Raw genomic sequence first — 26,432 nt, 5'->3', positions numbered from 1 at the left:
CAGAAAGGACACCACCAGGTCACTAGCAGCTAAGAATGCTTCATGCTTTATGAAGGGGCACGAGGTTCCAGGTGCAGGTGATGAGCAGCAGCAGAAGGAATGACTGGCTGGATCTTGCAGCTCCAACCCACTGTGCCCACCAATCCCCCATGGAACCTGCCAACCCCGGCACCCAAACCTGCTCTTTCTTTTGGGTCCACAGGCTCCAGGATTGCCCCAGCTCCCTACTGGTGTACCTGCTCCTGCCTTACCCCTTCACCCATCCCCACAACAGAAGGGGCCTTACCTGAGATTCAGCAGAAAAGAAAACAGACAACTTACTGCCCTTCTGGAGATCCCCAAGAATGTTCCTCCCCCATAACCCTCTCGAGAGGAGGTGACTGTTCTCTGGCCTGTTCTCCTGGCTCAGTGCACCATAGGGCCAAAAGGCCCACCTCCAGGCCTCCTGCTGCTCTTCCACTTTCTAGGGCTGTGCCATCCAGCTCTGCCATTCCTCCTCACTCCTGACCTCAAGACCTGGCAACTGCTCACAGTCATCCCTCTACTCCAATTTCTCCCACCATCACAGAAGACGCCACCCTTCCAACCCACCCTCCACCTCAGTGGCCTTGCTGTTCCTCAGCCAGAGAGGGTGGTGAGAGGAGTCACACTCACACTCCATCCCAGCTACCAACCACACAAATTCATACTCCAAACCCACCAAGAGATAGTGTCCTACAGCCAGGTGGCCCTGCCTCTGGCTATTGTCATAGGACAGCAAGGCTTCCCTGTCTCTCGGCATTCCAACAAAGGAGGCATCTGAGAACACAGGGCATCGCCTGCAGCCCCACGCCCTCCTCATGACTCACAGGACTCGGCAGAGTGAATGCAGGAAACAGAAAAGCAAGTCCTCTCCTCTGTAGATGGGAAGTGCCCCCCCTGCATATTCACCACTTGTTTCTCCAGCTGTTACAAATAGCACCACGCATGGAGGGCTCACAGCCCTGGTCACCGCTCCCAAGCACTGGGCAGTCCCCCAACCAGCCACCTGCAAGTCCCCCAAAGGAGTGTCTGCCACTCCCTCTCCCTCACATTCCCTGCACTTCACCCAGTGACTGGCATTTGGTGGGTACTCATTAATTGATTTAAACCCAGGAGAAAGCAACACTCTATATACTCCAAAAGCACAATACATATTACCGAAGATCAGCAGCAGTCCCATTTGCAGAAAGCTCCAAGCCAGGAGAGAAAAAACAGAAATCACTTTACAGCCCCATTATCCAGAAGTCATGCAAGCTGAACTGTGTCCTGAGAAGAAATGGGTCCCTCCCATCTCCCCATTCCTGTCAACCCCCATACACATTACAGAGAGGGGACCCCCATCTCATTATTTACCTGACCACCTTCCTATAGCCCACACATGGGAGCACTGGGCTCAGCAAGCCCACAAGAGCACAGATGGGCCCTGGCCTCATCCTAGACAGACTATGGATGACAACACATCCCACCATGCACCTGGGCAGACACAATCACTGTCACCAGAAGAACGATGCAGAACCACACTGTTGGAAACATTTCTGTGTTCTCATTAAGAATATCTGCAGGTAAGAAAGACTACTGGATTTCCTTATGAAGTGATGCAAAAAAAAAAAATCACAGGAAATCTCGAGAAGTGGAAGGAAGGAACACTGGAGGTGTGGCCCCATTTTCTCATTTTGCAGATGAGGAAACTGAGGCCGAGGGAGATGGCACTGGTTACCTCCCAACACAGCACATACCTTGCCAATTCATTTTATTTATCATCTCTCCCACTTGAACCTAAGCTCCCTGAAGTTCAGGATTTCTGCCTGTTTTCTTCACTGTTATTTCTCCAATGCTTAAAAGAATCCAGTGCTTAGCAGGTGCTCAATGAAAATGTGTTGAGTGAACAAAAAAATAAACACTACAGGTAATTACTCAGGTTCAGGTGCAATGCACTTTGAGGGTATCACACTGCTTCTTGACAGGTATTGATTCCAGAAAGATACACCAGGAACCCAGTCTTAAAAAGTGAAGCCCCTGCCAGGCTTTGGTATCAGGATGATGCTGTCCTCATAAAATGAGTTAGGGAGGATTCCCTCTTTTTCTATTGCTTGGAATAGTTTCAGAAGGAATGATACCAGCTCCTCTTTTTACTCTGGTAGAATTTGGCTGTGAATCCATCTGGTCCTAGACTTCTTTTTGTTGGTAGGCTATTAATTATTGCCTCAATTTCAGAGCCTGTTATTGGTCTATTCAGGGATTCAACTTCTTCCTGGTTTAGTCTTGGGAGGGTGTATGTGTCCAGGAATTTATCCATTTCTTATAGATTTTCTAGTTTATTTGCATAGAGGTGTTTATAGTATTCTCTGATGGTAGTTTGTATTTCTGTGGGATCGGTAGTGATATCCCCTTTATCATTTTTTATTGCATCCATTTGATTCTTCTCTCTTTTCTTCTTTATTAGTCTTACTAGCAGTCTGTCTATTTTGCTGATCTTTTCCAAAAACCAGCTCCTGGATTCATTGATTTTTTTAAAGGGTTTTTTGTGTCTCTATCTCCTTCAGTTCTGCTCTGATCTTAGTTCTTTCTTGCCTTCTGCTAGCTTTTGAATTTGTTTGCTCTTGCTTCTCTTATTCTATTGTGACATTAGGGTGTCAATTTTAGATCTTTCCTGCTTTCTCTTGTGGGCATTTAGTGCTATAAATTTCCCTCTACATACTGCTTTAAATGTGTCCCAGAGATTCTGGTATGTTATGTCTTTGTCCTCATTGGTTTCAAAGAACACCTTTATTTCTGCCTTCATTTCATTATTTACCCAGTTGTCATTCAGGAGTAGGTTGTTCAGTTCCATGTAGTTGTGTGGGTTTGAGTGAGTTTCTTAATCCTGAGTTCTAATTTGATTGCACTGTGGTCTGAGAGACAGTTTGTCATGATTTCTGTTCTTTTACATTTGCTGAGGAGTGTTTTACTTCCAATTATGTGGTCAATTTTAGAATAAGTGTGATGTGGTGCTGAAAAGAATGTATATTCTGTTGATTTGGGGTGGAGAGTCCTGTAGATGTCTATTAGGTCCGCTTGGCCCAGAGCTGAGTTCAAGTCCTGGATATAATTGCTAATTTTCTGTCTCATTGATCTGTCTAATATTGACAGTGGAGTGTTAAAGTCTCCCATTATTATTTTGTGAAAGTCTAAATCTCTTTGTAGGTCTCTAAGAACTTGCTTTATGAATCTGGGTGCTCCCATATTGGGTGCATATATATTTAGGATAGTTTGCTCTTCTTGTTGAATTGATCCCTTTATCATTATGTAATAGCCTTCTTTGTCTCTTTTGATCTTTGTTGGTTTAAAGTCTGTTTTATCAGAGACTAGGATTGCAATCCCTGCCCTTTATTTATTTATTTTTTGCTTTCCATTTGCTTGGTAGATCTTCTTCCTCCATCCCTTTATTTTGAGCCTATGTGTGTCTTTTCACGTGAGATGGGTCTCCTGAAATCAGCACACCAATGGGTCTTGACTCTTTATCCAATTTTAGGCCAATATCACTGATGAACATCGACACGAAAATCCTCAATAAAATACTGGCAAACCGAATCCAGCAGCAAATCAAAAAGCTTATCTGCCATGATCAAGTCAGTTTCATCCCTGGAATGCAAGGCTGGTTCAACATACACAAATCAATAAATGTAATCCATCACATAAACAGAACCAACAACAAAAACCACAGGATTATCTCAATAGATACAGAAAAGGCCTTCGACAAAATTCAACAGCCCTTCCTGCTAAAAACTCCCAGTAAACTAGGTATTAATGGAATGTATCTCAAAATAACAAGGGATATTTATGACAAACCCACAGCCAATATCATCCTGAATGGGCAAAAACTGGAAGCATTCCCTTTGAAAACTGGCACAAGACAAGGATGCCCTCTCTCACCACTCCTATTCAACATAGTATTGGAAGTTCTGGCCAGGGCAATCAGGCAAGAGAAAGAAAGAAAGGAATTTCAATTAGGAAAAGAGGAAGTCAAACTGTCTCTGCAGATGACATGATTGTATATTTAGAAAACCTCATCATCTCAGCCCAAAATCTCCTTAAGCTGATAAACAACTTCAGCAAAGTCTCAGGATACAAAATCAATGTGCAAAATTCACAAGCATTCCTATACACCAACAATAGACAAACAGAGAGCCAAATCATGTGTGAACTCCCATTCACAATTACTACAAAGAGAATACAATACCTAGGAATCCAACTTACAAGGGATGTGAAGGACCTCTTCAAGGAGGAGTACAAACCACTGCTCAATGAAATAAAAGAGTACACAAACAAATGGAAGAACATTCCATGCTCATGTATAGGAAGAATCAATATCCTGAAAATGGTTGTACTGCCCAAAGTAATTTATAGATTCAGTGCCATCCCCATCAAGCTACCAAGGACTTTCTTCACAGAATTGGGAAAAAAACTACTTTAAATTTCATACGGAACCAAAAAAAGAGCCTGCCTAGCCAAGACAATCCTAAGCAAAAAGAACAAAGCTGGAGGCATCACGCTACCTGACTTCAAACTATACTACAAGGCTATAGTAACCAAAACAGCATGGTACTGGTAACAAAACAGATACATAGACCAATGGAACAGAACAGAGGCCTCAGAAATAACACCACACATCTACAATCTGATCTTTGACAAACCTGACAAAAACAAGAAATGGGGAAAGGATTCTCTATTTAATAAATGGTGCTGGGAAAACTGGCTAGCCATATGTAGAAAGCTGAAACTGGATCCTTTCCTTATACCTTATACAAAAATTAACTCAAGATGGATTAAAGACTTAAATGTGAGGCCTAAAACCATAAAAACCCTAGAAGAAAACCTAGGCAATACCATTCAGGATATAGGTATGGGCAAAGACTTCATGACTAAAACATCAAAAGCAATGGCAGCAAAAGCCAAAATTGACAAATGGGATCTAATTAAACTAAAGAGCTTCTGCACAGCAAAAGAAACTATCAGCAAAGTGCGCAGGCAACCTACAGAATGGGAGAAAATTTTTGCAATCTATCCATCTGACAAAGGGCTAATATCCAGAATCTACAAAGAACTTAAACAAGATTTACAAGAAAAAAACAAACAACCCCATCAAAAAGTGGGCAAAGGATATGAACAGATAATTCTCAGAAGAAGACATTTATGCAGCTAACAGACATATGAAAAAATGCTCATCATCACTGGTCATTAGAAAAATGCAAATCAAAACCACAATGCAAATCATAACTCATGCCGGTTAGAATGGCAATCATTAAAAAGTCAGGAAACAACAGATGCTAGAGAGGATGTGGAGAAATAGGAACACTTTTACTCTGTTGCTGGGAGTGTAAATTAGTTCAACCATTGTGGAAGACAGTGTGGCAATTCCTCAAGGATCTAGAACCAGAAATACCATTTGACCCAGTGATCCCATTACTGGGTATATACGCAAAGGATTATAAATCATGCTACTATAAAGACACATGCACATGTATGTTTATTGTGGCACTATTCACAATAGCAAAGACTTGGAACCAACCCAAATGTCCATCAATGATAGACTAGATAAAGAAAATGTGGCACATATACACAATGGAATACTATGCAGCCATAAAAAAGGATGAGTTCATGTCCTTTGCAGGGACATGGATGAAGCTGGAAACCATCATTCTCAGCAAACTATCACAAGGACAGAAAACCAAACACTGCATGTTCTCACTCATAAGTGGGAGCTGAACAATGAGTACACATGGACACAGGGAGGGGAACATCACACACTGGGGCCTGTCAGGGGGTGGGGGGGCTGTGGGAGGGATAGCATTAGGAGAAATACCTAATGTAAATGATGAGTTGATGGGTGCAGCAAACCAACATGGCACATGTATACCTATGTAACAAACCTGCACATTGTGTACATGTACCCCAGAACTTAAAGTATAATATAAAGAAAAAAAAAATGAAGCCCACTCCTAAAAGGAACAGAGCTGCAGAACAGCAGGCGCTGGGGTGGGCTCTTACAGTTTGCCTTATCGGGTCCATCCTCAAGTTACAGATTACTCTGAGCCCTAAATAAACTGATCGGAAACTATTAAAACATTAATAACACCAAAGGCCCTTCAATCAATAATGACCAATCAAAATGACCAAGATATATTTTGGAATATATATAGACAGCTCAAAAGGACAAGAGGTGACCTCGCTATCCATCTGAAGGATTTTTAACCCCAGTGACTCATGCAGTAGAATTTGGGCAATGCCCTTTTTGCTGGTGAACAAATGCTGGTGAAATGTGGTAGACCCTCTAGAGGAGCTCCAGTTTTCTCCCCTACACACCCCAGGAGGCAGAAGCAAAGTACCATCCTGGGCATGCATGGGGCTAAACTTCTCCTTGTCCCCTCACAGATTTCCCCTGCTTTGGCAACCTGACAAATACTGCCTAGAATAATGAAATTTAAACTGTTTAGACTTTGCAGAACTACATATGTTAATTTAATGGAGCTGGTACGTTCTGCTTTAGGGACCAGGTGGGTCAAGGAACTTTTTTTTTTTTTTTTAATGAGAGCAATGGCTCTCCGAGAAAGTGGGGGAAGAAAAGAGGCTTAAAGATACCAGAGCCCTGAGACACAAAGAAATCTCAGGCCCGGGGCCACCCCTCCTTCTCCCCTCCCACTCCCCGAGGATTAGCTCTGGTCTTACTCATGGCTGTCTCAGCCACAGAACGGTGCGTGCAGTGGCAGCAGCGGGCAGAGAGCTGCCACTTCAGGGCCTAGCAAATCACAGCACTCATGAGGGCGCACCAAGCAGGAGTCACAGACACCAATCAGGTAACCAAAATTACATTTTCAAAAGTCGGGTCTGTGAGCAGACATAATGGGGTGTCTGCCTGAGTACTCGGCACTGCTGCGGTTCACTAGGACATCACAGATCTGGGGTTCTCTCCCCCAGTCTGGTGCAAGGCAGGCTGCCAGAGGAATTCACATGGTGGGCATGTGAGCACACAGGTTCTGGGCTTTGATCTAAGTGCTCCCTCATTGCTGCTGTGAGGCCAGGCCTTTAACCAAAGCACTGTTCACAAACTCTAATGTTACAAGCAATATTCAAAATCTCAAGATGTTCCAGAGCCCCCCAGGACCCCTTAACCCCCACATGCCCTCTGCAGGAGCCCCCCAGTTTCATCCAAAAGGGAACCTGATAAAAACTTCTGTACACTGGGTGGAATAAGAGAATCAAGAGTCTCGAGGTGAGGGTGTCATATCAGAGGAGAAAGACTTTGGTCACAGGGAGCAAATCTGGGATCCAGAGCTCTTGGGTGGCCAAGGAGGCAGGCTGAGGCCAGGAAAGGCCTGGAAATGAAGAGAGACTGAGGTCAATGCCCTAAACATCTCCATGTAAACTAGTTTCTAATGAAACTCACTAAACATAAGCCAGTCACAATTTCCTGCAAAAGCACAGTCCCCACATTATGCACAGGTATCTTTCAAAAGTTCAATATGAATCGACTATGTGGAACTCTGAGTGCATTTTTCATAGAAATAAAGTGACGCCTATTAGGAGAGTAGGCTAAGAGACCAGGCCAGCCTGACACCATCATGGCCTATCAGTTCCTGGAGACGAGGCCCATGCTTTATTCTTTTCTGATTTCCAAGTGCTCTGCAGAGAACTTGACTTAGAATCAGAACTCACAGAGTTCTGCTCTGTGAGTCAGTGAAAGACTTCCTCGGACGTCAAGCGTGATTGCACATTTAACTTCCTTGTGTGTTCCTCAGGAATGCAAGTGCTAACATCCTCGATTTTTAAAGGCACTTGGAGAACCACATAGATCTCCCCCACTTAGGCCTTGACCTAATGTACTCTAATATTCTAAGGAAAGTCAGGATCCCTAGACAAGGAGGCAGAATAGAAACAGAGCTGAAAGATGGACTCTGGTTTTTCATTTGAGGCAGGTCCCCAGGCTGCACACACTGAAAGTATAAGATGCCCTGATGAGGGGGCTCCTTGGAGGGCCATCTGGAGGCCTTGGCAACCTTAGGACCCTTACTTGCCCTCAGCAAAGAGAAGATAAAACTCATTCAAAAACCAGACATCTAATACTCTAGCCCCTGAACTTCTTAAATATCTGTTCCCCTCCCATTGTTCCTACCACCTCCTCCTCTAAAGCTCTATTCTCTGACGTGACAGAGAAAGCCACATGTACTCGGCTGCATTCCTCCATTACTGCTCACATCACCTCTGTGTGCAATGATCACAGCGCACCTTTCACACTCTAATTTCTCTAGTGCCACTTGCTGCTTTGCTTGTTTACACCATTTTGCTAATTGATAAAATGGCTGGTGATTTGTATTCCATGGGGATTGAGAAGTGATTCTCACACAGCTCTGTCACAGGCGTTGTCCCGGTGTAAAGTTGTGAAATGAGGGTTTTGAGCCAGGGTGACGTCAGAGCCCAGGATGATGAGGCCATGAGGCAGGGGACGCCAGTACTTTGCCTCACAATTCATCCACAACAGGGCTTTGGGAGGCATAAGAATTAAGAACAAACAAGATATCTAAATGAATGATCTTTTTTGTGGGCAGTGTTTTAAAAAGTGCTTACATTCTGAAGTTCAGAGACCCGAATAACAAATTCTTCTGACAGGCCAGGTGCAGTGGCTCATGCCTGCAGCCCCAGCTACTCAGGAGACTGAGGCTGGAGGATCACTTGAGCCTAGGAGGTCGAGGCTGCAGTGACCATGATCATGCCACCGCACTCCAGCCTGGGCAACAGAGTGCAACTCTGTCTCAAAAAAAAAAAAAAAAGACAAATTATTCGGACAAAGGATAACTTGCCAAATAAGAAACCTCCTGACTGCCCTGCTAAGGAGAGAGCCAGGTAATTATCTGCTGAATAAAGAATCTAAGTATTTATCACAGAAAAATGAAAACTTAGGTTCACACAAAATCTCTATGCAAATGTTTAGAGCAGCTTTATTCATAATCACCAAAAACCAGAAACAACCCAGGTGTCTTTCAGTGAGTGAATGGATGAACAAACTGTGGGATATCCATACCAGGGGAAACTGCTCTGCAATCAAAAGGCAGGAACTCCTGAAGCACCCAACAACTTGGATCTGAAGGGCACTGTGCAGAGTGAAGAAGCCAGTCTCAAAAGGCTACACACGAAATGATTCTATTCATATAGCATTCTGGAAAAAGCAAAACTACAGGGAAAGAAAACAGATCAGTGGCCTCTGAGAATGCACAACTACAAAAGGGTGGCCCAAGATAATTCTTTAGGTTCCTGGAATTGTTCTGTGTCCTGTTAGTGGTGGCAGTCACAAAAACTTATGCATATATGAAAACTCATAGGACTGTGCACCAAAAATAAAAGTGAATTTTACCAAATATGAAGGTTTTTTTTAAGTTCACAAATTCTTTGGCAATTCTTCCATAAAACAATGATATCTAATTCCCCCTTGCCCTTGAATGAGGGCCAGCCCTGGTGATTCACTTCTAACAAGTAGAGTACAGCCAGAGCATGTGGCTAGATAGGGAGAGCAGCACCCGCCTGGACCTCTCACTTTGGAGCCTGGAGCTGCCACATAAGAAGTCCACCTACCCTGAGGACACCATACTAGAGAGACCCTGGGGAGAGACCATTGACATATGAAGAGAGACACCCAAGGAGCTCCCAGCTATTGGCACTTCCCAGCCCAGGCACTGGCCATATGACTGAAGAAATCTGAGATGATACCAGGGCCGGCCATGATCCAGCTACACCCTCATGACAGACCCTGAGCCAGAACCACCCAAGGAACTGCCTTCAAATTCATGGCCCAAGGAAACTGTGAGAGATAATAAATATGATTGTTTGAAGCCACTACGTTTGGGGTGATTTATTCATAGCCATAGATAACTAATATAGGCACCCACATTTTCTGAGCAATCCCCATGTGACTGACACTTTCTCAAACATTAACTTATTTTCCATTCATTCAATAAATATTTATTGAGCACTTTCCATATGCCATGGATGACACATGGACCAGAGGGAGAAGCAGGTAGACTCCAAGAGGCAGGATAATCAACAGAACGTGATTCTGACAGAGCGGGGATTGCTGCTAGGGAGAGGTTCTCAGTTGGTTTGGGCAACTGGCTGCCAATGCTCCTCGCTGAGGCAGTATGGGTCTGTGGGAAGATGACAAGATCTGATCTAGATGCGGGGCAGGTTCAATGCCTGTTGGGACGTCCGGGAGGAGCTGTTCAAAGGGCAGCTGGGTATTTGGCCTCAGAGCCCAGAGAGAGCTGAGCCAGGGGTCAGCTCTAGAGGGTCATCAGAAAGCCCTCAAAGCCATCCAGGACAAAGAGGGTGACTGTGAGGAGGAGGTGTGGTCTTTGGACAGAAACCTGAGAAAGGCCAACATTCAAAAAGCCAGAGGGAGCAGAAGGATTGAGAAGGACTAGAGAGGGCAGGTGAATACCGCACCATCAAACAGAACGGCAAGCATTCCTCAAAGGCGACCATCAGAAACAGCAATTGCTGCTATGAGATTCTATAAGTCAAGAATGGAAAAGTGTCTACTAGATTTAAAGACAAGTACCTTAGCAAGAGTAGTTTTATTGCAGTAGTGACAGGAACTGGGAGGGTACAGGACAGGGGGAAGGTAAGACAGTGGGGCTTAGACAGGTCTGAGAGGCTTGAGGGTTGAAAGGCGGAAGAAGGACAGCTGGGCCCAGGGCCAGGGAAGAGGGACTTTCTGGACAAAAGAGGCTTTAGCCCACCTAAATGCTAATGGGAGGATCTCAGAGGGAAGGAGAGGGTGAAGACACAGTGGAAAAGGGCTGGCATTGCCAGAAGAAGGGGCGCACCTGTCCCCCCTCTCCCCATCAGCAAAGAGGGCACAGCAGGGCACGTGGGTGCAGGTGGAGGTTGAGGCAGGCAGGGGCCAGGGCTGCATCTGAGTGGTCTGCTTTGTCTTTGCAGTCAAAGGTGAGGATCCACGTTGGGAGTGGGGACACTGTGGTGGGGGTGCAGGTGTGGGATGGTAAGAGGAGATCTCATAGCACAGCTGCAGGGAAGGGACTACAATGCTGGGAAAGGAACATGGCTCACCATTGCACATGGCACCTGGGGCTGGAGGCCACGCATGCTCCTGTGACATACAAAAAATATGAGGACCTTGTGTTTGTCCACAACAGCCCATGAGGGAGGTGGTACTGTCTGAAGATTTCATTAGAAACACGGAGCTCAGGTCTGTCTGACATGGAGCCCAGCACCATTTTGCCAGCCCTTGGTGTCATTTATTTGTGTTACTCTGTGGACCAACAGAATCTGACATCAAGCAGACACCCAAGAACATCTGTGAAAGGGAGGAAGGAGAGAAAGCTCCCAGAAAGGGTCACATCGTAAGCCCTCACTGGCTAACACTTGATAATCAGCTCACCAGGAATTAGCAGTGGCTGGGACTATGAACAGCAGGGGTCCCCACCCTCCCTGCCCAGACACATCCTGAGGCTTGTCCCTGTCTCCTTTCCTCCTCCCATGCTATCTACACAGGTGGCCTTTCAGTGACTCCCCATCCATCCATCTCCTTTCTTCTTTGCCCCAATTCTCTTTCTGTCATCTTTTTTGTAATTATTTTCTTCCTGTCTGTCTTTCCTCTTCCTTTCCTTTTCTGTCATGTTTCTATTACATGAAATGAAAATAATTTTTTATTCAGTTTGTGGTCATTGACAACAGCCCCTGCTCCCCAGTCAACCCCATAATATTAGCTTAGCCCCGGGCCCACTGCTGCAGGCCACATCCCTCCAGGGGGCTATCTTCACCCACCCAGAGCCTTGGAGCCTGATCCTGACTCCCATATCCCGTGTCTCACCTGTACCAGGTGCCCTTTACCTCCCTTTCACCTACTGAAACCCCACCCTCCTTCTCCACGAGGCTTTCCAGGCCATGCAGTCCACGTGGATTTTTCCCAAGTTGACATTTCTTTTTTTTTTCTTTTTTTTTTTTTTTTTTTTTTTGAGATGGAGTCTCACTCTTGTTGCTCAGGCTGGAATGCAGTGGCACGATCTCGGTTCACTGCAACCTCCACCTCCCAGGTTCAAGCAATTCTCCTGCCTCAGCCTCCTGAGTAATTGGAATTACGGGCACCCACCACCATGCCCAGCTAATTTTTGTACTTTTTAGTAGAGATGGGGTTTCGCCATGTTGGCCAGGCTGGTCCCAAACTCCTGACCTCAGGTGATCCACCCACCTCAACCTCCCGAAGTGGTGGGATTACAGGTATAAGCCACTGCACCCGGCCCCAAGTTGACATTTCTATAGCCCCACAGGCCTATGTCACACTTTGACATGAGTCATATGCTGCCTTCAGTTGTTACTTCACTTTGCATTATGTTTATGCCTTACTGCCCCAGTCCATCATCATAATAAAGGATATCATTTTCACATTCCTGGGATCAGTAGCATTGATAGAAATAAAGCTTCCCACATAGCCAAGCTCTACTCCCCAGCCTGTGTAAAACTAAGCACCAACTTGTTCCATTTAATGTCATGTCAACTCAGCTTACATTTTTCTCTGACTCTGTTCACTCTGCACACTTCTTTGGGTGTCAACACACATCCTTCAGGCTTATCTCTGACAGATGGAGACAGGGAGCCGGGCGGAACAACAGAAGCCATGTGCTGAGTTCATTTTTTCACCCTGTGAGGGGTGGTTACAGTGCATTGGTCATGAACCAACTGATTTTCATTTTCTCACCTTTGAGATGGAGGCCCAAATGCCCCACTTGCCCTCTTTCAGGGTCCTGTGAGGATCAGCCAGGCTAACCTATGTCCCAGTGCCTGGTAAACTGCACAGACATGCTGTGGTTCTAGTACTGGCGTATTCTGTAATGAATCACTGTCCACAAAAATGCACTCAGTTCTGGGAACAAAAAACCACTCGTATCCTTGACTATTGTTCTGGACAGAACTGCCCAACAGCTCTCCTTTCCCTGCTCCCAGGCACATGGTGCTGCTGAGCTTGGATGGAGGAGCAGCAGGAAGACTGGATAACCTCTCCCACTTCCGGGCACTGGCAGCTCAGACGCTAGCTGCTCCCGGACTGCCGGTGTCTGGTGATTCACGGAAGCTGCGGTCAGGAGCCTGCCTGAGTCCTCCTGCAGCCTGAAGCTATGATCTGATATGGGAATGAGTAACAGATCCCTCCAAGGTGAGCGCCATCACCTGAAATAAGATCTCCTACCCAGAGCCTCCACGGTTGGCAAAAGGCAGAATCTCCGTGTTTGGCAAGAAGGGCAGTTGGACTCTGCAGCCACCACTCCTTTCTCCCCAGGTCTACCTTCCTCTTGGAATTTCCCATTAATCAGAGCTGCTGCAGCCACTGTGGCCACACTTGCCTCAGGGACCCTCCCCCTCACACAAGCTCACAACGCTCTTCCCCTCGGCTCAGCATGGGCAGGAACAGAAAACAAGGCTTAGGAACAGTACAGGTGAGAGCGCCCGGCTCACGAGCTGGTACTTCCCCATCGTGAACTGCAGGCCTTAAGTCTGGCCTGGTCTCCCTCCATAAGAGAAGACCCCAATACCCACCCCACCCACGAGAGCCTCCAGGCATGTCCACACCATCCAGGACAGCGTGCCTTCTCTTGCCAACATGAGGCTTCCTTGCAAGCTGTACTTTCCTGTTGGAGGATCTAGCAGGGACTCAGTAGGGAGGCCAGAAACAAGTTTTTGATACATTGAAGAGTTGGTTCTACCACACTCACCTACAGTGTGGGGGAGGAGTTATAACATCCACAAATCATGGCGACAGATTAGGGATCTGAAGGCTAAGGCTCCACCCTACAGACACTTTCCTATTGCTGCAATCATCATGTATATTAACATATATTGCACTTTTTCCATTTAACATTCTTGCAAATATTCAAAAAAATATTTGTTGGGGCTTACTATGTAACAGACCCTGTCCTAGGAACTCTGAAATGAAAGGTAAGTTAATGTGCTTCCTGCTACTGGGGCTTTACATCTGGTGGAGAGACGCAGCCACAGGATGAAGTGAGACCCACAGTGTCCTGGGTCCGAAGGTGCTCAGTGCACAGCCCGGGTGTGTCTGGGGGATGGCCAGGAAAGCCTAGAATGAGTTTTGTTCTTCAAAATGGGTAGAGACAATGGGATACATACACGTAATTTATTCACGGTTTTAACAATCATCTCTGAATCCCACCTGGTGGTATTCTGAGTTCAAGTGTCAGTCTTGGAGGTGATACCAGCTGCACAAAGAAAGGAAGAAGTCAGGTTGGAGCTGGGCTTCATAACTTGGCCTGGCTCTTCACCTGCCCCAAATGGATTTAGAGACCATCTTTCCAGCTACCTCCAATGCTTAAAATGAGGGTAACTGCTTCTATCCAAGATGAAATCTTTATCCTTCAACTCAGCAACTAAACATTGAGAATTCGTCTTAAGGAAGTAATCAAATATGAGAAAAAAGATTTATTTTTCTGCAAGTATGTATTATAGCACTATCTGTATTTTCCTTATTGGCAACTACCTAAAACTCCAATAGTTCAATCATTCATGCATTCATTTTACGAATATGTATTAAGTACCAAGCATGGACAAATTTAACATTCAAGAAGAAAGAGCACTTTCCCTCATGGAACCTGGGAACAATGGTTACATGGATCATGGTACATACATAGACTGGATTACCAAACTGTCATTAAAGATGATGTGCTCCAAGAATATTTAATGACTTGGGAAAGTATTCAGATATTATTATGAATAGATGTTAAAATTCTGGCAAGACACAAAAGTGTTAAGAGTGGTTCCCTTTGGGTGATGAGAAAAGTGATTTGTATTTCTTCAATGTGCTTTTCTGTAGTCTCCAAATGTATCCATGTGTTCATTCTGTGACAGGAACAGATGCTTTGTTGTATAAGGGAGAAATCCTTGTTTGTTAGTCTCTCCTTCCCTGAGTCTAGCTTTGTCAGTAGTAACCTCTCTCCAGCAAAGTCATCCTGAGTCCACCCACACACACAGTTTAAGTGGACAGCTGCATGGAACTACAGTGTGAAGATACTTTAGAGTACAAGACACATGCACATCAATAAACACATACTGATCTGAGTAATAAAAACAGTCCACATTACACAGCTTTCTCATGGGCATAAAACAGCTCTTTACTTCTGCCACCACAGGGGAAGGTAACAGGTGTGGCACTTCCAGCAGCCCCCGTAGACACTATCTGCAGGTTGTAGGTCACAGATCACTCCATGACCAAACCCTGGGGTCATGGTTCTTGTGGCTTATCCACCCTATTTCCATCCTCTTGGGCACAACCAATTAATTTTCAAGGGCCATGTCCATCCCCATCTGTGGAGATATGAGGACCATCTCTCCAAATACAAATTAGGGAAAAATGGACTTCTAAAAAATAAAGCTCAGGCCAGGCGCAGTGGCTCATGCCTGTAATCCCAGCACTTTGGGAGGCTGACGCGGGCAGATTATGAGGTCAGGAGTTCGAGACCACCCTGGCCAACATGGTGAAACCCCATCTCTACTAAAAATACAAAAATTAGCCAGGCATGGTGGCGCATGCCTGTAATCCCAGCTACTTGGGAGGCTGAGGCAGGGGAATTGCTTGAACCTGGAAAGTGGAGGTTGCAGTGAACCGAGACTGTGCCACTGCATGCCAGCCTGGGCGACAGAGCAAGACTCCGTCTCAGAAAAATTAAAAATAAAGCTCAAAAATGGGAAAGGCTACACTCCAAGGCTGGAGGGCAACTGGTCACTATGATACATGAAGAAGTCAGGAGGTGCTCCTAGCAGAGGCTTTACACAAGGGACTTCTGCAAGGAAATGGCTGGGATGAGCAGACTATTCTTCCTCCCTTCTAACTCTAAATCACGGTTATCCTCTCACTCAGTAAATATTTACTGTACACTCACTATGTGCCAGATGCTGTTCTAGGCTCTTGGGCTGCACCAGTAAACAAAACAGATTTAAAAAAAACAAAAACAAAACAAAAAACTCTGCCTTCATGGAGAAGTGGACCAACTACTCGAGGACTTTGGAGTTTGCCCTGAATGGCAAGAGGGCTAAGGGAGGTTTGGAGCAGAGGAGTGATATGACCTGACTCTTATTTTTTAAATGTCTCTTTCCTCTTTGGCTGGTCACACAAGTTGGTTGCCTAGCCTGTTTCTCTATGTTAAGATCACTGAATGGAACATATCTGGTTCTAACTTTTCCTCTCTTTCCATTAATGGCTATGTTCTAAGGCAAGCAGGAAGCCTCCACCCCACCAGACATCATCAAGACCTACTGTAAACTACAGTGAGTAAGACAGTGCAATGTCAGCACACAAACCCTTAGACAGACAATGGAGCCCAGAGCCCAGAAACACACTCGAGGCTGTGGGAGTGAGGCATCTCAGAGGGGCCACTGTAGACTGTGCTCCGAGCCCTCCACACTCTCCACCACTTGGACACTGCAAATGTCCTCTCTGTTGGCTGCTCTCCCAGGGGCTCCAGCGCCCATGCCCTTCCAGCTGCAAGCACATATGTCATGAAATCAGAGGACCACAGCCACTAAGACTCCCAGAAATAAGTTTCCTCCTTATTGTTCAGAAGGGTTAAAAGCTAGGTTTCTAGGGTGTAGCACCCTTAACAATATTTCATTTTGCTTTCATTTAATCACACTACAGACAGAGGAGGGGGACAGTATTCTATCAATGACTTGTCTCAACCCCAATGTCACCACATGCTCATTTTCATTGACTCTGGGAGGGTTGAAGAAGGTGACCTCAAATAATAAATAAAACCAAACAATTGTTAAAGTGATATAAAATGCAATTGGTATAAACTTCTTTAGTCAAAATTGTGGTCAGTGATTGGCTGCAGGCTGTGTGTGGCTCTGGTTTAGCCAGAGGGACCCTCCTCCTCGTTTTCTCCCCCAAGGACCACCCCACTACTCACAGTCTCCAGCCTGTCAGTGTCCAGCCATGCAAGCTGGTAGTGTTTGCCCATCAATTCATTTGCTATACACCCCAAGCCACTCTTTGGCTCTGATCAAGCAGTCAGAAGATGCCTTGGTTATCTTCTATTCTGAGAACTTAAAAAAATCTTGGGCTTGTCCCACACACTCTGGTTACAGCTCTGGCATTTCATTCTCTGCTATAAAAATCAGTGCATGATGAGGCATCTCAGCACCACAGAAGTTTCCTTCTTGGTTTTCTCTTCTTCAAGAATGTTAAAGATATTCAACGAGAAACTAATTTGTTTCATTTTTGCCAAGTCTAGGAATACCTTTCTATATTGAACTGCAAGTTGTTTAACATTTTCCCTTTTTTCAAGTTGATCAAAAATTTTAAGATTTTCTTTTCTAACATTAAACTCTAAACATTTTTCCTTGGAGTCTAACATTTTAATATCTAGATTACAAAACTAACTGGTGAAGAGGAGTTGGATGTTTCCAGTTTGTAAATAGATACAATGTAGATTCCATTTGTTACTATGTGTCTCTAAAAACAGAGAAACTTCTGGGTATATATTTTGCAGATTGGTGGTAATTTTTTTTCAAAAAATAATTGATCTTCCTCCCTCCTTAACAGTTAATTCATAAATAAGTTTATCTGCCCATAGAAAATCAATGTTGACTGTAATTATAAGGGTGCCAAGGTATACAACTTACATTTTCATGTACATTAAAGCATCACTGCCATTCACTGTAAACTGAGAACCTCTTCTGAGGCATACTGAAGGCGGATGCAGAGCTGGCTCACTGGGAACTAGACAACACCCCAGTGTGGCTATGCAGGCATGTCATGGGCATCAACAGCCTTAGGAAACTGAGTGCCTTTATATATTGGTATCACTTATTATAGCCTTAGCAACTTCACAGTTTAGTAATAAAAATTTAGGAGCATATACTGAAACCACAGGTATAATATCTCTACCTTAGCATTTCGCTTACTAAGCTAATAGTTTATGTAACTGACAATTGTTTACTTCATCATGGGAATTGATTGAGCCTAGAAAGACACCCTGAACATAAAAAGACAGATGCCCTACACTTGTTTTTCTAAGATTCTAAGGAGAACACAACAATCAGGGTGGGAATAAAAGTATCAATGGAGGTATGAAAAAAAAATCCACTGATGGTTAGCCATCTCAGCCATAGAAAACACACTCAGATCATACAGTAACACTTAATGAAAGAGCTCTGATCCCAAGGGGACTATTGGAATTGTAACCTAATTTTTTAGCTCTTTTATTAAAATATTTCAGTATATGCACAAGTATAGAAAGTAGTATCATGAGCCCTCCCCACATACCTATAATCCAACTTTAACTCACAGTCTATCCTGTTCCATCCATATATTGACTCACCTACTTGTCTCTTATCTGGAATTATTCTGAAGCAAATTCTAGACATCATATAATTTCAGTATGTATCTCTGAAAGCCATAAACTGTTACTTAAACCTAACCACAATACTATTATCACACTTTAAAGTTAATAATTTTAATATTAAATATCACTGCTCAAATGTTCAAGTGATCTCAAATATTTATTTTATAATGTATTTGAATCAGCATTCAATCACAGCCACATATTACCTTTGGTTGATGTATCTCTTTAATCTCTTTTCATCTAAGGTTTCCTTCCACCTTTTTCTTTCTTTTGCAATTTATTTGTTGGAGAAACTGTAATTTCTCACAATCTGGATTGCGCTGATTGGCAAAGCTTAACATTCACTGTAACTTAATTTTCCCCATTCTTTCTAACTTAGTTCAGAACAAAGCTCAGAAACAGTCCCCCAGCTCCCCCTTCACCCCCAAAAATATTCTGATTGTCTCTCTAATGGAGCAGATGCTGACAAACCCAAGACTCTGAAAATGGCCAGCAGAGGAGGACCCAGCTATGCCTCTAAGCCAGCCACAGGCAACAGCAGTGTCATTGAGAGATGAGGTGTGGAGGTTGCCTGGAGCAGGTGATTGCTGTCCTCTGAAGACAGAAAAGTTCCCAAGTGTTCAAAAGTATCATCGTCAGAGAGAGATAAAATATGGAGAGAAAAGGAGGGTGGGGGAGGGCTGTTCCTGAGTTGGCCTCAGCATGTTAATCCATTTTAAAGTCGACACTATTAAGAACTAACATTTCAGAGTCCAGAGCGGGAGGGCAATGGCAGTCCTGTTGTTTTCCAGAGGGACTCAGGTTGGAGTCCGAGGACAAAACGCATAGACACAGAGCATCAACCCTGGGAGGACTTGCCAGAGCACAACCACTTAAATCACAGCACTGTGACAGGCAGCCGCATGCAAAGGCAATGCAGTCAACCCTACCCCACCCTCATCTGCACAGAGAGCATGGGCTTTGCTGATTTTCTAATAATGGGACAGAGTTAACAATAGGATTTGGAGGAAAAAAAAAAGATGACCTTAAATCTTAGCTCCTTCACTTAAACGCAGTATAGCCTTAGGCAACCTGCTTAACCTCCTGTGCCTCAGTTTCCCCATCTGTTAATTGGGGATTCCTCATCTGCCTGCCTGCTAGAGTTGTTGTGAGGATAAATAAAGCTATACATGGAGACCTACAGTGCAGCCTCCAGCATAAGTTCATGACATAGCAGCCCCTTCCTTCCCAAAGATTGATGCCAGTCTATTCCAACCCAGATCCTTGCAAGAGGCCATGACAGCACCTGCTGGATGTCTGGCTAGGTTACCGATATGGTCTGTGGCCATGCATGAAACAAAGCCAACTGACCCATGAAGGGTTCAATCCCATGATCCTGATCTCAATAGCGAGGCTCCAACCAACTGAGCTAATTACAGTGGAGTCAGATTTGACTCTGCTTACATGGAGACACTCTTAGCTGTTCATACAACATTCTTAAAACAGTGTTGTCCTAAGATACTATGACACAACACACTTTCCAAGTTTACTAATGATCTCATCTTTTAAAAATCTTAATGTAATGTAGCAAACAGATGTGTCCCTTAAGAGGATTAAGGTGGAAATTCATTAGTGCAATAATACCAGTGGATTTGTGTTCTAAAACTAACACCAATCAATCAACTTAGTGCACATTCTATCTTAGCACTACTTAGCTTCGAGGGAAACACCAGAGAACTGAACAGCCAGGTCTTCTCCCTCAGGGAAGTTATCTGAGAACAGGGGAGACAGTGAGAACCCCCATGTACTGAGAGCCTGACCTAAATCACCTGTAATCCATGCTGTTCAGACTGCAGTGTGCACAAAAATCACCGGGGCATCTTGGTGAAACACATGTTCTGATTCAGCAGGTCGGGGGGGAGGGGCGGTGGCAGCACCTGAGTGTGCATTTCTAATACAGCCCAGGTGATACACAGCTCACATTTGGAGTAGCTAGATTCTATCCTCACTGCAATCAGCTGTTTACAGATGGGATAGCTGAGGCAGCGAGGCAACCACAAAGACAAGGGTAGTGAGAAAGGAATGAACACAGTACACTCAAGGCTAATCCAATGAGAGGATGCACGCTGAAATGTGGACAGGCTGCCTGGAAGGAGAACATTCAGGACACAAAAGTGGAGTCCTTAAGAGCTTAGACCTGCTGTCACATGCCAACTCGGAACTTCTCACTCATGTGACCAGGTGACTTCCTTCCAATCTTGGTCTCTCCTTCTATGAGCTGCGACAGTATCAGTACTTGGCCCTCGAATGGCCATGGGCTTGGTAAGCTGATGTCCCTCTAGGATGGTTCTCAGCTCAGGCAAATGCCTAGGACATGACAGCTATTATAACTCCACTCTGTCCAGCTCACTCCGGGCAACAAAACATTTCCTGAATTAAATCATTAAGTAATAATTGTCATTTTAACATGTACACTAAAAAAGTCACCACTGTTTTGTAAAAATATTCTACAGTTCCAGTGTTGGCTATCAAAGTGAAAAAAGAATCCTTAGATCATTAAATGCCAGTAGCACAAATCAATCCAAACACATTTTAAGCTTTAAAAGGACTATGATTCTATGAATGCTACTGCAGAGGTTTTTCTAAATTAGAACTCCTATAATTACCATTTTTCTTTTAAAATATTAAGCCAGAAATAAACATTTACTTTTGCAGCATTTCAAAACAAAAACTAAATGTCTTGCTTAGCCCAACCTAGAACATATAACCATCAAAATGAACATCTCCCCAATGAGAATATGGCACCTGATTTGAACTTTTTGTTAGAAAACTAATGTTTATTTAATCATATTCCCTAGAACTACTATAAGCAGATGAAGTTTTTTAAAATAATGTATCAGTTTAAGAAATAAAAAATGATAAAGCATAATAAGCACAATCTCTTATTTTTGCATAAGATGACAATTTTATTAAATGAACAACTTCAACTTCTAATGGAGTGAGCAGACGTGAACTAAGTTACTACATCATTAGGTTAAGAAAAGATGTCCACACTCAAGTTTCAGCCAGGAAAGGCCTGACAGGTTGTCCAGTTCAAAGGTTGCCAGCACAGGAGAATCCCTAGGAGAGCTTTAAAAATTAGGACCCTCTGAGGGGGCCTTCTCAGCGCTGCCTACACAGGTACATTTACTTTAAGAAGATTCACCCAACTGCACACTTATACCCTGTACACTTTTTTGTATATGTGACCACTTCAGTCAAAAGTTTACTCCCAGCCAGGCACGGTGGCTCACACCTGTAATCCCAGAACTTTGGGATGCCGAGGTGGGCAGATCACTTTGAGCTCAGGAGTTTAAGACCAGCCTGGGTAACATGGTGAAACCCCATGTCTACAAAAAATAAAAAAATTAGCAAGGTGTGGTGGTGCATGCCTATAGTCCCAGCAACACAGGAGGCTGAGGTGGGAGGGATCACCTGAGCCCAGGGAGGTCAAGGTTGCAGTGAGCCATGATCACACCACTGCACTCCAGCCTAGGTGACAAGAGTGAGACCCTGTCACAAAAAGGAAAAAGAAAAAAAAAAAGTTGACTCCCTCAGGGGCTTGAATGTGCAGGAGAGCTGAGAGCGTTCTGAGTGTCTGCCTGTCCCACGCTCATGTTTCTCCCCTCTTTGTACCACTGAGAATGCGCTCGCTGCACAGAACTCCACTTCTTGTCAATACCAGGCTCTGTGGGACCTGGAAGAAGCACGCCCTGTAGCCCAAAAAGCCTCACTGGTGGCAGGGTCCTGGGATGATAGCTCACCCAGGTCAACGGACCCCCCAATAGCTAATTCACAGCAGAGTTGATAACGATATGTTACCACTTCTGACTATGCACTCTGTGTCAGGCCAGGAATTCTGCCTCAAGGCTTTTAGTCATTTATAACATTCACCTGTCCCCAGGCCTAAAAGTGCTTGGCCCTTGAAGGTGACCGGGTGAACCCCTCCAGTTAATGGAAGAGAAGCCCGGGAGGCATGGCTTCTGTCCACAGCCATATACCTGGTTCCCAGAACAGAACAGCACCGACGCCCTGAGTCACACAGGGCTGGTTTGAATCTCAGTTCCCCACTTCTAGCACAAAAAGTGGGTCATTTAGTCACTCTCCCTCACGTTCCTCATCTCTAAAATAGGGACAATCAAAGCCCCTACTTTATGGAGCTGTGTAGTATGAAAGGAAACCATGCATTCAGAGCCTGGGTGGGGCATACACTACATGCCAAGTGCTTGAAACTCCAGCTGTTTCTATCAAGGTGAATCATCCAATTTTAAGATTCTCTGATGGAAATTAGTATCATCTTAACAATATGAATGTATACCCAGGCACATAAATGCCCTGACTTCTGCTTTACAGAACCCTCATCAATAAAGACCGTTGCTCACTCTGTTGTAGATGGGGAAAACAATGCCAGACATCTAAATATACTGCAGGGGTCTTCGGGCAAAAGATTCTGAGACTGAGGCTGGCTGGCCCCCAAAACAAAGGTCAAGGGTCTCTGTAGAACCACTTCTGGTTCTGTTCATTCCATAAGGGACACCTTAGAAAGTTCTGCAAGCCAGTGCAACTGCTCTGCTGGGGCTTCTAGTTGGGGGTGAGGAGGGGGGCACTGGAGGAGCATCAGGATTTTCTCCTACCAGACCAGGATCAAGACTGTGGGGCTGTTCCATGGAAACATGAAAACATACTGCAGCTCCCAACTTGAAAGGTCAACCCATGTATATAAGGTTTGAAATCCAAGGAAACCACTTCAAGGTCACAGGGCCACAATTTTGAGCCTTTGGTGGTTTCAACAAAAGATCACTGTAATCAGAGACCGTAGTGGCCTGAATAATCATGATGTAGAAGAAGCTCTTTGAAAACTTTTCACTGAATCAACTAATTGAGAAGAACCAAATAATTTACAAAAGTGATTCTGATCAGCTGAATCCAGAATACATCACTCTGGATGATGACGACCCTCTGTCTCCCAATCAAATGTGCTTTTGTGGCCAGAGAGGTTTCCACGACTGTATCCGTCCTGAACCAACCAGGAGAGAATGAGATGGAAATGCCCCATTCCTTATTCCTGAAAACGTTACTAATTAAGTAGAGGAGGAAAGCACTGATACATTAATAGAGAGGAAACTACCACTGCTAAAGTCCACCAGTTTCCTCACACAACCAACCTCCTCCTCTACTTGCAAAGCAGGTCAACATCATACAGAAATCCGAGGATTTTTTTTTTTAATCAATTTTGTTCTTTTGGGCATCAACGCTTATCTCTTCCAAATATGTGTCAATGTCGACCCTCAAGAAATAAATCATCTCCAAGCTTTGATATGAATCCTAGGCAGAAAACATACTGGGAAGGTAATTTTGCAAGCTGCATTCAATCTGTTTAAGTGAGAGTAAGGGTTTTCCTAGGTAACGAAATGATTAGCTTTCAATACCCACCTCTTTGCAACAAATGCTTTGCAAGAGGCCTATCCTCCTGCAAAAGGTTTTATTTAAATAAAAATAACAAATAAAAAAAAACAACCTCTCTAACGGGTAGACTGAGCAGCCATTCTTCCCAGGGGACACTCATTTCGGGCTGCCAAGCTGAGGCTTTGTGAGCGCGCCGCCCCTCCGCGCCCCCGCCCCTCCTCCCACAGCGACTGCTCCTCCGAGGTTCCCAAGGCCACCTGCTTCTCAGAAGAAAAGGGGGATACCCTGAGCGCTATCGCAGTGTGCGGCCGGCGTCCCCGGCGGCGCCCCCGGGGGAAGGAGGAGGCGGTGTCGCCGGGAAGCGTGCTTTGTCGCGAGGGTCGCGTGGCCGCCCGCAGCGGCCCCAGAGGCCTGAGGGAGGTTTTGTCCCGGCCGTCGCTCAGAGCTCTCCTCTCCAAGGGACCTGAGTCTCGCGGCGCTCCGCTCCTTCCCGCGCCCCGCTTGGTGCCCGCCCGAGTGCCGAGGCCGACTGCCCGCGTCCGAGCCCCACCCCGCCCACCCGGCCGAGCTAACGGCGCGGCTCGGGGGAGCCTTCTCCATCCCGCCTCGGACCGGCTCGGCACCTGCTCTGCCACGCCCGCCCCCGGCTCTAGCTGTTCCTTCCCGCCCGCCCCGGAGGGTCCTGCGCCAACCAGCGGGTGCCTCGAGCCCTTCTGTCTAACGGGGAGGGGGATTTGCCCTCGAGCGATGGTCCCTCCGGGCCGCGCCCAGCCCAGCCCAGGGGGCCCACGAAGCCCCGGGACCCACGCCGGCGCGCACCGCGGCAGGGGGCTGAGTCCAGGGGGCCCAGCCCACCCCGCCGGGTCGTACCTTGTGCGGCGCCCGCAGCAGCCTATGAACCCCCGCCAGCTGGGTGCCGAGCGCGAGGTCCTCGCGGAACGTGAACAGCGGCGGCCGGCTGGGCTCGGGGAAGTTGGTGCTGTTGAAAGGGTCCGTGTCGTCCAAGAACTGCACCCGGCAAGCCAGCGTGGCCATGATGCATCCCTGCCGCGGGGGCGCGGGCCCCGGGGTTAGCGGGGCCGCGGGCCGGGACGCCCGGGTAGCTGCGCGCAGGGGAGGCCGCAGCCGCAGCTCGCTGGCTCGCGGGCTCGCAGGCTCCGGCGCGCCGGGCTGCAGCCCGGGCTCCGGCCACGGGGGGCGGGGCGGGGGCGGGGCCGGCGGGCCCCCTCCTTCCCCTCTCCCTCCGGCTCCTCCCCTCCTCCGGGTCCTCTACCCCCAGCCGGGCTGCCCCAAACGACCGGACCGCAGCCGGGGAAGTGCAAAGGAGACGGCTCGCGCGGCATCCGCAGCCCTGCGCCAAAGGCCGGCGGCGGAGGCGGGGCGGGGAGGCCCGGCGGCCGGACTCTGCTGCACGTGCGCCCCGCGGCCCAGGGCCGAGCTGCACCCCTCGGAGCCTGGAGGACCGAGTTGGGGAGTTGGGGGGTTGGGGGACGGGGAAACAGGCGGCCTTCTGACTTCTTCCCCACCCGGAGAAGGCTTAAGCCTTTCCAGATGAAGGCGGCGGCGGCCGGCTTCTGCTGCCCAGATTTGGAATACCCCGGCAGGGCACCAGGAGGCCAGGGAGCCGGCTTCGGCAGCAAGAGGGGTGGTGGCAGTGACCGGGAGCCCCACCTAAGGGTACGGGGAGGTTTCCCTTAGGGACAAAGAAGCTAAGAAAGAGGAGGGTGCGCCAGGGAACCCAGGCCGCTCTTAGGGCACAAGCCTAGAGTCGAGAGGCGTGGGGGCTGCGAGGCTTCGCTGCGGGACTCCAGCGCCGGGCCTGGACCCAGGGGCTCCCGGCGGATGCTGGTTAAACCTCTGCATCACCACGGCCTCTCCCCAGTTAGGCCGCCGAAAGCCCTAATTGGACCTTGTGGGGCCGCGGGAGCTTGGGGAGGTGGGAGCCCTTCTGGCAAGGTTCCCGAATTGCAGAGAGCCGGGGATGCCCTGGTAACCGAGGAACTGGGAAGGAAGGTTTGCGTCCTGCCCGCCCCTGCCAGGCGGGAGCGGCAAGACTCGGCGCTGCCTCCCACCGCTCTCCTCGCTGCTCACGGGCGACCCCCTTCGTTTTCAAGAAAAATTCACGGTTCTGCCTATTCCCAGGCCACAGCCAAGTTCCTGGTTCCTCCCCCCTCATATAGATCGCCCTCATAACACCCAGTCTCTCTTAACATCCGAGTGTTTTCAAGGCGACTCTATAACGCGTCTATCTCCCTTTCCTCTGGTTTCAAGGGAAAAGAAACCCTTATCCCTATTTAGCAGCCTCACCCACATCTTTAACCTCTCCCTCTCCGTGATCTCCTTCCCTGCCACACATACACACTTATGCCTGATCTTAAAATAATAATTCCACGACACTTCCGCTCCTTCCAGACGAACTTCTAGCTCTACTTTCTTTGTTATTTAACTCTTTGAATGAATCCTCTAGACTAGCCGTCCCCAATCTTTTTGGCACCAGGGACCGGTTTTGTGGAAGACGATTTTTCCACGGACAGTGGCGGGGTGGGGTTGGGGGGCGTTTGGGGGAGGAAGGGCAGATGGTTTCAGAAT

The 26,432-nt window shown here is 46.5% G+C and overlaps 1 protein-coding gene across 12 annotated transcripts in view; it reads right to left on the bottom strand.

Moving 5' to 3' along the window:
* Positions 1 to 25,011, bottom strand: part of FHOD3 (formin homology 2 domain containing 3) — a 483,155-nt gene extending 458,144 nt beyond the window's left edge. For 7 of the 12 annotated variants that reach the window (XM_016933543.3, XM_016933554.3, XM_016933544.3 and 4 more), the window contains exon 1: positions 24,714 to 24,966. In XM_016933543.3, coding sequence (XP_016789032.3) covers positions 24,714 to 24,878 — 165 coding nt within the window. In that variant the 5' untranslated portion in view covers positions 24,879 to 24,966. Of the gene's footprint in view, positions 1 to 24,713 lie in introns of all 12 variants that reach the window. The other 5 variants (XM_016933551.3, XM_016933549.3, XM_016933541.3 and 2 more) reach the window with 4 other exon arrangements.
* Positions 25,012 to 26,432: the final 1,421 nt, after the last annotated feature.

Source organism: Pan troglodytes, chromosome 17 (assembly GCF_028858775.2).
Source record: "Pan troglodytes isolate AG18354 chromosome 17, NHGRI_mPanTro3-v2.0_pri, whole genome shotgun sequence".
In the NCBI taxonomy this organism is placed as follows: Eukaryota; Metazoa; Chordata; class Mammalia; order Primates; family Hominidae; genus Pan; species Pan troglodytes.
The sequence above is the reverse complement of the archived record's forward strand: the minus strand, read 5'-3'. Positions and strand labels throughout refer to the sequence as shown.